General features: G+C 30.3%; 1 protein-coding gene across 1 annotated transcript; it reads right to left on the reverse strand.

Moving 5' to 3' along the window:
• Window positions 1-9,402: 9,402 nt before the first annotated feature.
• On the reverse strand, window positions 9,403-16,941 carry LOC143059481 (uncharacterized). Its single transcript, XM_076232985.1, has 6 exons — window positions 16,876-16,941; window positions 15,238-16,482; window positions 14,648-14,678; window positions 13,650-13,918; window positions 11,998-12,025; window positions 9,403-10,175 (listed from the first exon to the last, which is right to left on the reverse strand). The coding sequence occupies exons 1-6, from the start codon at window positions 16,939-16,941 to the stop codon at window positions 9,865-9,867; spliced, it is 1,950 nt and encodes a 649-aa protein (XP_076089100.1). The 3' UTR covers window positions 9,403-9,864.
• Between the last annotated feature and the right edge of the window lie 3 nt (window positions 16,942-16,944).

Consider the following 16,944-nt stretch of genomic DNA (forward strand, 5'->3'; position numbering starts at 1 on the left):
AAAATGTCAAACATTAAACTAAAATTTAAACTATTTATCATTTTGTGGGAAATGTAGGTTGATTATTGTGTATTTTATAAGAACAATGGTTTGTGCATCTTGTTATTTGGGGAAAATAATTTAGATACACAGCTACCTTTGCATAGGTACTATTTCTGTACTAAAAATCTGTAGTACTGGAAATCTACTTTTAATATTCAGTACTATTTCGTTACTTTAAAATTATCGTAATATATAGGTACCTGCATTTTACAGTATTTATTAAATACTTAAATTTAACTTATTAATTAATTGAATTACTTAAATTCTTACAATTTATTGAATTATTTCAAACTGATGTAAATTCAGGGGGGAAAACCCTATTAGCCTCACCTTTACAAATGATCTGGTTTATGCCATAAATATTGGCTAAAAAGACAACTTTATTAGCCCTCCCCCTTTTTAAATCTGGTGTTTTTCTTAGTTTTCTATCAATTCCAATTTTTTTTCACGTTTTTTTTCGTAACTATATGAAAATAAATATGCTCAAAATGAACTTAATTTGCTACTTACTTTCAATTCTAAGTTTACTATTCACAGCGAGGATTAATAGAGAAAAAAACCACACAGATTTTGAAAAAAAAAGGGGGAGGGCTTTAAAATCTTTTTGTCGCTGTGTTCTATGATCTATGCATGATGGTGCCATATTCCAAAATTAACAATGATTTCCCCAATTCAAGTATAACAAGAGGCTATTAGAGTGACTGCAAACCAAATTTCCCGTATAGGTGGAACACAGAACAGCCGAGCAAGTATGGACACACCATTTAAGCTAAAAACAGCTCATAATTTGGCTTGTGATTGAATATTTGACACACAATAGTTTTGTGACACAAAATCAAATGTCATCAAAAGAACTGATTTTTATAAATAAAAAAAATTTGGTTACCAGAAAACGAAAAATATGAATTACTGTGACCTCCAAATAGCAATCCCCCTTTTTTCTCTAAAACAATACAGTGTTTTAATCAATGTGTTCTCTTATTTCCCATCATACCAATTATTGTCTGACAACTTCAGAATAATGTCAACTTTTTTTTTTGAAAATGTGAAATATTTGCTACTGTGCAAAATGATTTACATATGACATATTATAAATTACGTTAAAAACTTAATCCCTTTAAAATATGAACATTAACTATGATGTAATTACTGTAATAGTTTTCTTTTTGTATTTCAATTTCTGATGTCCAACTTCACATGATCAAACTTTATTGTTCTATTTCTATATCAATATTCACTAGAAATCATTTATACACATTTATAACTGTACTTTGAAATAAATGCTGAAACTAATATATATTAAGTAATATGATATGCAAGTGACCAGTTAGTCAGGGGATTAAGATCAACAAACCCAGCATGATACATGGTCTGGGGTTATTGGCATCAGCATGATGTCTGATAAGACCACAGCTACAAAGTAGCTGGGAATTCGGGCTTATGTCTTCGAGTGAATAGTCCAGTCAAACTAAGTTTGAACTGAAACTAATTGCAACAGAAAATGTTTCAGTTCTAATCTATAGTATTCAGCCCCAAATATACACAGAAAAAAATCCCATAAAATCAACCTTGAGGAAAACTTAAAATCAGCATTTTTAATTTCTTATGGAAATTAAAAGGGAGATAACTATGCAAAATTGAGTCGTTTTTTTTGGCAGTTTTTTGTTGATTTTCTTAAATTCATGGAAGCTTGATACTTTGATGGAGTTATAATTTCATATTTGACTATATGATATAATCTACTGCTCATGAAATGTACAAAACCAAAGTATTGTTGGTATATTTCTTTTGTACATTTTTCATTGAAGAAAATGCAAATTTATGGCTTTGTAACTATTTTGAAAAAAATATGTGAATATTTGGTATTGTTTATATCTGTAAATTATATTCGATCAGCATTTACCTTGTTTAAAGAACTTTAAACCCCAAAAAGAAGAATATATGCTTAATTAGTTTTATCAAATTTGAGATTCAATCCCTTGACATGCTTAAACATCTGAATAATGAAATCTAGGTTATAGCTCAATAAAAGATATAATGGCACCTTTAGAGTTGGGTTTGATAATCTAAAGACGGCTAAAATATCAAGAATTAATACATTCTGTTGAATAGAAGCGGTAACACAAAATAATTTCGTATCAATTATTATGAATATTTCTGCTTTTTTCGCAGAGTTATCCACCCTTTCAAGGCAAATCTCCATAGGAATATTAAAATCGTTCGTTTAAATTTTCGTCAAGTTAGGTTTTGTTGGACTTTTTTTCTGTGTATTGTTTATATTTGGATTAAAATGCTAAAGATGAAAACCTAAAAATCTTCTGTTGCAATTACTTTAAGGTTAGGATCAAACCAGGGATGGGGTAATTGGAAATGTAATGGTAATTAAGTGTTATGCTTACAATTTTGTAATATGTAATATGTAATTGAATGCTGTGTGTTGGGCATTTGTTTAATTAAATATAATGACAATTTAATTAATTACAATGAAAAAAGCATGTAATGCTCAATTACTTTTGACTTACATTTGAATTACATGTTCTTTTATGGTGTAATTGATAAGGATTTATATTTATTTTCTAAATATTGATATCAAATATTTTTAATTGATATGAAGTCTGTTATTTATTCCAAAGATTTAATATTATTCATTTGACCTACAGAATTTTTTTCTGAATAGTCTTATAATTTAAGCAAAAAATGTGAGAATCATATACTAGTTTAGACATTATATACATTGTTTGTACTAAAAGATATTTTCAATATTGTGACAAGCAGACCTTTTAATATTTTTAAAGTAAATCAATTTTTTATAATTTATTTATACATGTATTATGTTAAAATTAAATGACTTCATTTCTGAGATGTCAAAACCCCTTAATGTATTAGCAGGTTAATAGGAACAAATTCCTTCTTTTATCAACACATTTTCTGATCACGGAAGTATAAAACTTCCATGTTCTGATGAAGCCATATCTGCCATATAGCTCCTGTCGAACGAGTATTTAAAATTGTTGTCAAAGTATTCAGACCAGAGAGATGCAGCCTAAATGACAAACCATTAAAATTACTAATGATTATCAAATGCAACCCTTAAACTATTCTTACATGAATATATACTACACAATGACATGCATGATATATACATATACAATGTATAATATTATTACAAATATTGTGAAGAAAGTAATGAGTTATTTGATTAATTACTTGAATAAAGTAATTGTTATTTGATAAATTGCAATTTAAAAACTGTGTAATTAGTGTAATTGATCTTTTTTGCAATGGAATGTGTAATTTAATTAATTACTTTCCTGTGGGATATTTCCAGTGGCAGCCAATTTCCTGACTAAAAACCGAGTCTGAATTCTTTGCAAAAAATCTTTGCCAGGTGCAAAAGACAATAAGAATTTATTATAAATACAAGTGAAGACAGAAAAGAATGTATCAAATACAAAATCTTTTTTTTTTATCTTTGTTGCAACACCGATTGCGCAATTCTAATAAATTCCAATAAGTTATCCTTTATCCAAATTTCCATGAGAAAGAAGGGTAAATGCAGTTTCGTCATCTTCCTGATTTTGATAGCTGATTCCAAACGTATAATTATAAAAAAAATCTATATAATAAGATGCCTGTACCTGGTCAGGAATATGACAATTGTTGCCCATTCGTTTGATGTGTTTGTGCTTTTGATTTTGGCATTTGATTAGGGACTTTCCGTTTTGAATTTTCCTAGGTGTTCAGTATTTTTGTGATTTAACATTTTACTCTGGAAGTTATTTCTGTTTAGGGCTTGTTTTTGCAATACATTATTGCTCGTAGATATTTACATCATTGCTCGTAGATATTTATAATGATCCCGTTTTTCATCGTCAAGAGCTATAATAAAACATAAATACTCATGAAACGATGGTCCATTTACCATAATGAAATGACTTTTTACAATTCAAGACAATGTGTCAGCCAGGCATTGCTCTTTCAATAACCATCATTGCATAAACGTTAATGTTAGATATACCTCAACATGCACAATATGAAAACAACTATAAAACAACACAATAAGCGAAAGAGATTCCGATGTAGTAATAACATTTTAAATGAAAACCAAGGTTATCTTCGCTTTCCTCTTTTTTTTTATACCTTTGTCTTTTTTTATCACTGTTGAGCGGCCTACATCTATCTAACAAATCATGAAGACCTGGCAACATGCTAGAAATCAAAGAAACACCAACATTTATTTCAAAGCGTTTATATAAAGCAAATATGTATTTATGATAATAATAAAAGCTATATTTATGTAATAAGTCAAATAATATAATTCTACATGAACTAGTTTATATTTCTGAATATTTCGACAACATAAACAAAAAAGAAACTAAAAAAATGAAACCAAACCTCATCATGAGGAATGTTACAAAATGATACATGTACCATTCATTTAATAATCAATAGAATTTATGCTAATAAAACGCCATATATATACTCGAAAGACAGCAATGACATAATTTGCTGTATCATGATATGATGTTTAGAAAGTTTTGTTTTTCAACTCCAAATATATAAAATTTAAATCACAAAATATGATACAGTCAGGGCATCTTGACTGCGATGATTAGTTATGCAACAGATGAGTAAAAATACCTAATTCGCATGTCATACTTTTTAAACTTTATATTTGTTTGGCTTCTTTACTTTTTACTAACTATTTACACTTCAATCTACAACAGGATAATTACCAGGATCATTTCCCTCGGTCTGTTTCATATCCCCAAGGAACTTTGTTCCGTTATCGTTTTTGACTAGTCTGTCAGTTCTGTTATTGTCACCAAAACCCCTTTGAAACATCTCAACAGATTTTTATGCAACCTTGTAGTTAATTATAAAATACTTTCAGATGTGCATATCCGTACGAAGTTAGACATGCAATTTTTTATCCATTGTTTAAAATTTTGAATAAGTCTACCAAAGAGGGTAAAGTTCCAGACGATTGGAAAAATGCCCTAATAGTGTCACCAATATTTAAGAAAGGGAAAAAGCCTGGAAATTATAGACCTGTAAGTTTAACATCAGTAGTATGTGCATCCATTATTAGAGACAATATTATGAAGTATATTATCACGAACAATCTTTTTACAAGTAGTTTTAAAATATGGCTTCTGTCCCGGTAGATTATGTGCTACTCAACTCCTAGAGGTTTTGGATGAGTGGTCGGAATTAATTGATAGTGGTTTTCCACTGGACTCGATTTTCCTTGATTTTTCCAAGGCATTTGATACCATGCCACAACAGCGCTTATTTTTGAAACTTGAGAAACTTGGAATAAAGGAATGCATTTTGAATTGGATAAAAGCTTTCTATCTGGGCGTAAGTAATGAGTTCGTAGAAATAACACAACTTCATCATTGTCAGACGTGGTACCTCAGGGAAGTGTTTTAGAACCAGTTCTTTTTTAACATTAATGAATGGCCTTTCTGATGTAGTTGAGGGCATAATGGAAATTTTTGCCGATGATTGTAAAGTTTATTCTAAAGTCTCATCAGATTATCACCGTTGTAATGCTGCTAAATGTAAAGAATTACATATCAATCCTGATAATGACCTACAATATCGTTATACCATTGATCGATGAATCTGGAAATTTTATTGCATTATCTGCAGTCATCGAAGAAAAGGATCTAGGAGTTACTTTCGAGTCTAATTAAAAATTTGAAAAACATATAAGTGATACTTATAAAAAAGCGCAGAGAGTGTTATATCTTATTCGTCATTCTTTTGATAAATGGAGCAAGAAATGTTTCTTACTTTTTTTTTAAATCAATAGTGCGTCCGCTGTTAGAATACTGTAAACCAACTTATTTTCGCGGATACTTTATTTCGCGTTTAACCCTTTTTAATCTACTTCGCGGCAATTTAATTTCGCGATTATCTAGTTTACTGCAGGTAGTTAGATAAGAAAAGGTCCAAGTTATACATATTGGCGACAATTTTTTTTCCTCACGAAAGTCGCGAAATGAAATCGCTCGCCAACATTAGTTGGTTCACAGTATGCGATATGTGTCTGGTACCTTAAAAAAGACATTCGAAAACTGGAATCTGTACAAAGAAGGACAACAAAACTAGTAAAAAATATATATCATCTTAATTATGAAGACAGACTCCGTTCATTGGCTTTGCTAACCTTGGAAGATCGTAGGGATTGGAATGATATAATACAGGTCTACAAAGCGTTGCATAGTATAGATGCTATCAACTTGATGAACCAATTTACTTTAGCTCCTTCTAATGATACTAGAGGTCACTCATTAAAACTTTTAAAAAACAGTGTTAGACGACACACAGACTAAATACTTTTTCAGTTAGAGTAGTTGATCAGTGGAATAACCTGTCAGGTTGAAATGTGACGGCAAAGACTTTGAATAGTTTTAAGTCTGCATTAAATGGTTAAAATTGGAACCCGTATACATTCATATGTTCGCGTTAAGTGTTCAGCTGCGCACAACTAAATAAGTTTTTTAATAAGTCTACTAATATATAAATATATTATCATGAAACGACAAATCCAAGATGATAGGTCAGTAAAAGCCGCGGACTTATATAAGTTCTCGAAGATAAAGGTATAAATTATTTTCATTTATGAGTTATGCCCATATAATGTTTGGCATAACACACTAAAGCAGCAGTAAGTCATCGCAACCCCTCTGAAACCACACACAAGAGTTTTATGAGACTGTGCAGATATTTAAGGACCTACATGAAGAAGTTTGTAGATGTGGATATCCCGAAATCAGTGTTGGATCAGTTGACTCTTAGGAATCTGGTGAGATGTTGTTTGCAAGTTGAAAACATTGGGCCGTTGTGTACGGATTTAGATTTGTGACCTTGATTTGATATCTTAAACTATGTATGAAACTTCATTTAAGCATAAGCATAGTAATGTGACCAGCTTGAGATTAGCAATATATCGTTCGTTTGGGACTTTCACCAGTGTTAAAAATATTTCAGAATAAAATAATGTTATATACATATGAACAACGATACATATATTGTTTGTTGCCTGGTAAAACATACATTTCCGTCACGAACTTAGAGCTTATATATAAGAAGATAAAACAAATAAATGCGAATCAAACACTAACCTATGAAAACAAGAGCTACTATTAGAAAAAAAATTGACAAAATAACTAACAAAACACAAAGCAAAATATAAAAACTAATTGTACACACCAATTATATATTCCTTTGCAATAAAAAAAAAACCCACCTCAATATGTATATACATTTACATTGCTGAATTATTGTTTCTATCATTTAAGTATTCCATAGTTCTAATAATAAGCCCAAAAAAAAAACAAAAAAAAACCAACAGATCATCAATGAGAAATACGGATGTCTTGTATTTATGTTTCAAAGCTCGTTTTGATATTGCACAATTAAAGCCTTTGTATGAGGTTGGTACAAGGATATACTTCTTTGGGTCGATATATCCTGTATTGAAATCATCAATAGGCTATAATTGTTAAATTATTAATTTCCGACCATAATTGTATCAAAATCGTCATTTGATTTTGTTGGAATTTTATAGATATCATATGTTCTTCTGGACATTAACAACATATTTTTTGTTATTCCATTTAATATTTCATTTGTTTTTTACATCTTATGTATTTGATGAATGTTTTCTTCAAATAATCGATCATAGATATTTTTCTATAAATTTTTCAACAACATCATTCATGAAATCCATTTGATGACGTCACAAAATATGTCGGTTTTAAGATATTCTAAAAATAACTTTGCATTACGCCTTTTGCTGTGCAATATGCTTTTTTGCTATCCGCCGTTTTCTATCTAACTTCGAAAATATAGTTTAACATGTGCCTATCCCTGAAGGAATCATATTAGTTAAAATATACGAATTAATAATATACTAATATATTATATAGTTACTATGTACTAGAAGTCGATCATTTACAAACGTATCAACCGTATCGTATACGTTGACGTATCCGCATCGGCAGGTATATAAAATAATATAATGTGACCCCGAGCTTATTAATAAGACCATGCTTCATTTAAAAAAAAACTAAGTGGAATCTCTTCGAAACCATTAAACATACATTTTCAATATTAGTCCAAGGATTTGTATATTCTCACTAAAATCCTTGATTTGTCATAGTGGTGTTTTGTAAAAAAAAAGGGGGGGGGGTTCTATAAACAACTTTTACATGCCCTTAACAATGAGCCAATGAAGGGCAGGTACAAGAATATCGTACACAATCCTTCAATAATCTAGTTAAAAAAATATTTCAAGATCTTACATGAAAAAACACCAAAAAAATCAAATGAACTACTTATATACATGTAAAAAACTTTGAATATTGTTCATTTGCGATTTTATCATAAAGGTAATAGAAAAGTACTGAATATCACTCTATTTGTCAAATAACAATTTGGTTCTACGTGAGCACAAGTTCATACACAAACAAACGATTTTACCGTATTCAATCCTATCATGTCTGTGAACTATTTCAACTATCCGGAATATCTTTAAAAGTCGGGTTACATATTTAACAAACACTCGATATTTCCTATTTTTTTTGGAAATTTCTGCATTAGAAATTAATCAGTCGTCCATTTACATTATTAAAAGTACATAAAATTAAAGCTCGGGATCACAAACTGTTTTTATGGTATACCTGCAGATGCGGATACGTCAACGTATATGATACGTCTTTAAATCACCGACCTCTAAATGTAAGGATGAAAAAAACATGAAAAGTATAGCACAAATACCTTGAAAATTATACAAAAGTGGTGGTTATAATTCCGTCTTTAATCGTAGGTACATGCATGCTCATCACATATATGTTTTTTGTAAATTAAAGTCCCATTCACTTGGACGTTTTCTTATGTGGTTTTGCTTTTGAACTTTAGATAGACACAAGTTTAGTATCAGAATAAACGCATACCAATCAACTATGTCATTGTATCTAGGACACATTGATTCACAAAACCACATTACAAGTGAAATGAGAATGACCAGTTCATTTCAATTAAGTCATTAATATTGAATGTGCATATATGATACAATATATCAATGATGATAAGTAAATAAGTATTTCAAAAGTAAAAAGAAATATTAAAAAGGCTTTAAGTGTGTATACAAGATGAACAAAATATCACAAAATAAGCAGAAAAAATGATAAACAAGGCCAATTCAAAAAGAAGAAGGCTATACAATTATTTATAAAAAAAACCCACTTTTATGTCAATAAACAGAAATCTGTGAAAAAGAAATTTGAAATAAAAGATGAAAAAATGATAGAAACTATTTTAAACCTAGCGTCACTGATGATTGTTTTGTAGACGAAACGCGGGTCTGGAGTATCAAATTATAAACTTGGTACTAATGATAACTAATTACAGTATACGTTAAGAAATTAAAAAGAAAAACATAGTGCCCCCGAACTTGTTTTCTTGCTAGAAGTAAACAATGCAATTTCGTTAACTTTCATTCATGAACAAATACTGTTTGTGTTATCTCTGCTTATATGGTTAAGTTGAAAAGTGATTTGAAGAAATAGAAATATTTGGTATTTGTTCGAACAAAAATGAAATGTATCACTAAATTTTCTTACATTGGTTTTAAATCTGTTTCAAAATTTAAAATGAACTGTTTTTCTTTTATATAATCCAAGATGGCAGTAAACAGTTAATCTAAATTTATCCATTTTCAGATGATTTCTATATAATGTTTTGAATAGTGTTATTTTAGATGCGTACAAGAAAAAATCAATCATTTTCAATACAAATACAAAAAAGTTAGAATAAATCTGATAATGTGTTGTCAACCATTTTAATATTTTTGCCAATGTTACTGAAGGCACGTGCGATTTCTCGCAAAGTTGGTTTCAGATTGTGCATCCTACAAAACTTGTATCTCCATTCTTCCAAGATATCCTGGTTCAGTCGAACCAAATCTCTTTCATTTTGTCTGTGGCTGATCTGTTCCCAGGTACTAAAATCCATTCCAAGCTCAATTAGAAACGGGAGAGAATTTTTTCCTACCAATGGAGCCAATCTGTCAATGTGTTCTGCTGTAGGTACCAGATCCCACTTCTCAGGTTCCATATCTGTGTTGTTCAAAGATAAAAAAAAAACCACCATATGTATTACATGTTAAGAGTTTAAGTAGAATATTTGAAAAATGAAAAACTATTGATGTAAACACAAAGAGAAGCTACTGCTCTTATTTTTGGAACTGCAATGCGTATAAGTAATTGTAAGGTATGACTGATGTTTCAACTGTATGTTCAAACACAATCTAACCGAGATGCATGTATTTTAAAAGTCTTATAAATGCAAAGGACACAAATGCATTGCATGTTATTAAGAAGACTTAAAAATTGTAAATTAGATCACCGTTCAAATACCAACCGACATACCATGGTCATTTTTTAATCAAATCACTACTGACCAGAGCTAATAATATTGTTTATGTCATAATAGTGTGGAGTCTTAGGATAATCTCATCAATCACACAGCCTGTCGAATGTAGGTTATGTAAACTCAGACATTAATGCGTGCAAATATTATTGGAAACCAAATGTGATGGAACATCACGTCTGAAAAATCTAAACACATATTTCCACTTTACTGCTTGCCAAATGTTCAATTTAGTAGAATGTATAATAATTTCCCTTGTAAAACAATTTTTTTCAGAACCAATTTAAAAGCCTTTGTTACATCGTTGTACATGTAAAAACTGTGCAATAAAATACATACATTCATACCAGGGATGGGGTCGATTACTTTAAAATGTAATCGATTAAGTTACAGTTACTTTGCTAATAAAATGTAATCGATTACATTACAATTACGCCCTATTTTATATGTAATCGATTACATTAGATTACTTTTCTTTAATGTAATCATGATTATTTTAGATTACTTATGATTACACTGTATATTGCAATTTCAAAGTTTTTTTATAACTTTTTATCCTCACAAAAAGCTAATTTTGGTGATTTTTTTAAAAAGCCTTAATTTATTCATCTTTAATATTTAAAAGAATTTATAGACAAGTACAGTGTAACATGTGTAATTTGATAACATAGCTATAGACAAGTGTCCTTTCTCTATGTAAAAGATATAACTTTATTGTTTTCTACAAATGTTAACCAACTGCCTTATTAACAAAAATAATTAAGGAAAAATTCATTAAGTATAGTTTTATTGTCTGTTGGGACATAATTAACACATCCATTAATGTTTTTACTGGTGTTTATCACTACTTGAATTATTTTTAACAAACAATAGGTGAGCTTTGGTATTAAAATTTTATTGTCTTAATATCAATATCAATGAAGTTAAAAGTGGTTGATTGTCATTATTTGTTTGAAAATTTTTAATACTTGATCTAATTGATAATTAATAGAATAATTGTCAGGTGAAAACACAAAACAGCTTTGTAACTTAGGAGCGTATGTACATTTCTCTTTAAATTAAGAAACAGTTTATTGTAATAAAAGATATTTTGTATCGATGAAACTTCTGACGTCACCTATTGTTTACTATGCATATTGTTTGTAATAGTTTGCCATATGTATACACTGTACATGTACCTGTTGATACTGATGAACCGTAAGGATCAAAGTTAATTTCATACATGTAACATAACATTGATTTTTAATATAACGGAAAATATATACCGACAACCAGAATACGTAATAGTGAGAGGTTTAACTAGCTGTAAAACCTGGTTTAATCCACAATTTTCTACATAAGAAAATGCCTTTGCTAAGTCAGGAATATCCATTCGTTTGATGTGTTGACGCTTTTAATTTTGCAATTTGATTAGGAGCTTTCTGTTTTGAATCTTCCTCTGGGTTGAGTATTTTTATTATTTTGCGTTTTACTACACTTATAAGAAAATACTGGATTCACATTACTTACCAAAATCAATAGGTTGGCCTTTCACAAGCTGGAATAATAAACAAGATACAATTTACACAACTGTCATTATATGATTGAAAACATTTTTAATGTACAAAACAGTCAAAGTGTATGTGATATGAGCATAGTTTTTACTAATAAAAAAAACGTAAAATAGTTCTCAGATTAGAGATAAACAGGCTCTCTTTTATTCATAATTATAATTACTTTTATTTAGATATAAGAAGATGTGGCATGAGTGCCAATGAGACTATTCTCCTTCCAAGTCACAATTTATATAAGTAAACTATTTTATGTGTACACATACATACATTAAATGCTGTTTATTATCAAGATGAGTTTCTATTCATACATTAGTTCTGTCAATTTACCTATCAAATTGCATATGTATCAAACAAGCGTCATTGGTTTTTTGTTCTATTCTCAGGAATAATGTGTAGACAATTTTAACATACGATTATTGATGTTTCTGCATGTTTTATCTGTAATGTGCTGCTTTAAGGTAGCACAATACAAAGAGTTTTCATCCCCAATCAGACATCTTTTAACTGATGTACTTCCACTCATCCTTCTTTAAATTGTATAAATGAGGTACCAAAAGAAAGAAGAATGATTAGTCTTTCAAATTTGGATAATTTCATTATGACATAATTATTATATAATTAACTGTTATGTAATTTGTTGCTATATTGTGATGTCCATACTTGAATGAATTAAGCTTCTTTTGTTATTCATAGCATCCCAAAATGTTTTATAGATTTTTGTACAATACAGTTTGACCTCCAAAACCGTGTCTGCAACATCAGTTTATAAGAGAACACTAAATTAAATTGGGTATAAAATGTGTTCTATTGATGTTTTTGGAAATCTGAGACAGAGTTTTGGAGGTCAAGCTGTGTTGTACAAGAATTTATAAAATACTTTGAGATGCTATGAAGAACAAAGACGCTAAATTCATTCAAGTATGAAAACACAATATAGCAACTAATTACATAACAATTTATATGTAATAATTATGTCATATTAAAATTTTCACAATTTGGTACCTCATTTATAAAATATAAAGAAGGATGAAATGAATTACATCAGTTTAAAGTTGTCTGATTGGGAGTGAAAAATCTTTGTATTGAGCTACCTTAAAAAAATCATTATTATCCTTAATGCATTGATGCGGATTATTTATTTTCATCTAACAAGTATAAGAGCTTTTCTAATCATAATGTATTTTTTACCTTTGTCTTATTTGAAAGCCTCAATACTTTTTTTTAATATATATAATACACGTTATTACATTCGCTTGTGCTATTCTTCAAATGTTGCAGAGATTTCATTGCAATAAATATTTATTTATGTCTTTCCTAGTGTTATGAAAACACATGATGATGAAAACGCTTTTCCGACAATCTGTGAATGTTTTTCATGTTGTTGGTATTGAATTGGATTTTCCATTGTTTTCATACATGTACGTCATATTTGTTTGTGTACCCTCAATATGCGAAATATAGGCGACATTCGTTTTTTTTGTGGATTTGTTTGTCATAGGTTCATATATTTAGTTAATATTGTTATCAAAAATATCATACAAAACAAACTGCACTGAATAGACAAACAATGTTAATATATATTTGTTGTGACTCATTAAAAAAAAGTACCTTGCAAAGTATGTGGATACTTTCTTTTCCAATTATCTGTAATGCGTCTTTGACGTTTTTAAATGTCACCCCCTTGCTATCTCGACATTGTCTTAAAATTTCAAAGCTTGCAGTCTTTATATCTTCAGTTTCCAATATGATTTCAACTTCCCTCTTCGACAATTCCAGATGTATTGCCATCTCTTTAGCCTCGAATGGACTGTACAATAAGGACAGGCGACGTAAGTGTAGGTCTGATGGTGTCGCTCTCAGGAACTCGTCTTTGGTAACTGTATTAGAAACACTGCATATTTATTAAATGCCAACATGATTTTTATTTTCAAAACAATAACCATTGTCAATAGATACCTCTCACCAAAATTCCAAAACGATATATCACAAATATATATCGTGGTGTCAACTTAATAGGATTAAGAAACAAAAAAAAAGTTGTTTATGTACAACCAACATCAAACAAGGAAAAAAGATGTATACAACATTATTGCAAACTAAAAGTAAAAATACATATACTATCTTTAAAACCAAGCAATAACATACGCACCGGAAAATGTTAGCATATTATTAAAATATATTTAAACCAGTGAAAATTCAATCCCTATTAGATCCAAAGAAAGATAAGCAGAGATAGATATGCATGTTTTTTTTTGTAGGCACTATTTTGGTTACGAGTCATATACTTTTTTTTTTATATTTTAGTCGTTTGCCTTTAGCAATAAAATGTGATATTGACAATTCACTTTTTAAATCTTCACATCGGTAGGAGAACTTAATAAAATGAAGATATAGGATAAAAATAGCAGTGTTTGGGAGATGAACGAAAATACAGACTAATACTTGAACACATTTACCTCATAATTCGACAATGGTGCAATGAAAATTGACCCAACATGTACAAAGAGATTCTTTATATACCTTAATCAGTGAACTTAAGAAAGAAGTCCTCAAAAAGATGTGACAAGGACATACAACTAAAAATGCCGTGATACGGAATACAATACCTGTGCACCCTGGTTTGCATTTATCTTCATCCTGAGGAAAAAAGGAAATACAAATGTATTGAAAAGTAATTGTTTTATTTTGTACATCAATTCAGTATATACACACACACGCACACACACACACACATACATATATCTATATATATATAGTACAGACACCAATTTTAGGTTTCTCCTCAATTGATGGGATTGAAATATTTATGTAATAGCATATCAAAGTTGAAATTAAGATCCTCTCTTTTCGAAATTTAATTCGTTCTCAGCGTAAATATAAATCTGAACTTCTCATTTTCAAACTTGTATCTGTTTAAAGGCATGACAGATATCATAAAACCGGAATAGAATTTCCAGCATTTCAGCAAAACAAAGGTTTTTAGTTTGATCATCCTAATTATGTTAAGTTAATATTACCTGTTGATTAACTTACAAAAATATAATTGTATCTCTGGCACCACTTTTTCACTCGGATTTTAATGGTCAATTTGATATAAATTTAAACGACAAGCATGTTTATCGATGTAACGTTCAAATGTCGAATCGAACTATTTATGTGTTTATTTAAGCATTTTTATTGCCTGTTTTATAAGTACCTGTTCTGCAATCCAAGATGAAATTGTGTGCATGTTGCATTTAATGCCATGTGCATGACATATCCAGACTTCGTCCGTGTTATCTAGATCGCTGTCTTGCAGAAAGCATGGGTTATCTGGTGAGTTACAACATATCCTGGTCATAAAGGATGGATCGCTGGTTTGACTCTGATCGCTACTTGTTCTAATATACAGCTGACTTATTTTCTCTAAGGCTGATGCTAGGCATTCATAGATGCTGGATGCTACATCCCTCATTATAAGTGTGTTTGATCTGGCATGAACAAGACGGACAACAATCCTCTTATCTTCGCAGTCAATGTACATATCTAACGACGGATCAATGGTGAACACCCCTGACCTATGGAACAGCATGTCCTTGTTGGTATTACCATATGTTTTCACCGCCCAGACATATAGACAGTAACTAATAAATCTAAAGGATAATGCAGGAGGTATCATCAAGGAAGACGATTGAAAGGCTATGGCATTACTCCTGGTTGTGAAGCTAGCTGATTGGAGGTATCCAGAATCATCTTTAGCTCGTACCATACTTGCAACATAGTAGAAGTCAGCAGGTATACGGTTGTGGTCTGAATCGTATCTTTTTGGTTCTACCAATATATCCAGGTGAGTCATGACATCCAGTAAATAATCTTTATCTTTGTAGAATTTCTGATAATTCTTTTTCTTCCAAATCTGTTTGATAATTTGTTTTGAGACCACCCCTTTCTTGCTCATTACATCCCACAACTCTTCTCTGACTGTGTCTCCTTGACAGAATCTTCTGTCAGTAACAATAGACTTAAAGGCATCTATTAGATGGGTTGGAGACAAAATAACATGACGGTCTAATCTGTGTTCATCAAAGTATAACACCTTGCCTATGGCATGTTGAAATTTCAGGAATACTTTTAACTCAGATTCTGTCAAGGATCTTATAGGCTGTAGTGAGTTGATTTTCTGCAAATGCTCTATTGTAATCAGTGGAATATTGCGTTTGATGAGCGATGCAAATTCTAGTTGCAAAGGTATAAAGCACTTTGGAAGAGGTTCGCCCCATGTTGGCTGCATCTTCGATTCTCTGATAATGATATCCTTAAGTTTTGCCATTTCTCGATCATATTTGTCTTTGGCATTTACAAATATTTTATCCCTTATTACCAAGTGCTGCATGAATGGCGTTTGCAAAAACATCTGTCTGATCTCTGCAAATAGCTCAGTTCGCCTCTGTTCAATCTCATTCTTAAAAAAAATCCAAAGAAATATGTTTTCTTCACAAAATTACATGCATATCGTACAAATTAACTCTGCCTAATATGATGTGTATATTGTGAACATTTTCGAATATTTATTTGTATCAATCCCATTATACTTATTAAACCACTGTAGTGACGTCAGCCTATTCATTTATCATGGATTTGTTTCCTAGAATCAACGCTTCCTAAATCCGTCGCTGAAATAGACTCACCAAATTATATTCATTTGTTTTCTTTGTGTCTTATTTTAAATTGGCCAATTTTCTGATTTCTGTTCACTAATGGAATTATTTTAAAAACTTACCTTTAATTTTTGTAATTGCTGTATACCTTCACTGGGAATGGATCCCGTTCATGAATTGTGTTACGTGTTACTAACATCACCACATCGACGAAACCTCTCGGCTACCAATAGGTTACGATTTAATTGGTCTAATTTATACATATA

The sequence above is a fragment of the Mytilus galloprovincialis genome, chromosome 14 (assembly GCF_965363235.1).
Source record: "Mytilus galloprovincialis chromosome 14, xbMytGall1.hap1.1, whole genome shotgun sequence".
NCBI classification, from domain to species: domain Eukaryota; kingdom Metazoa; phylum Mollusca; class Bivalvia; order Mytilida; family Mytilidae; genus Mytilus; species Mytilus galloprovincialis.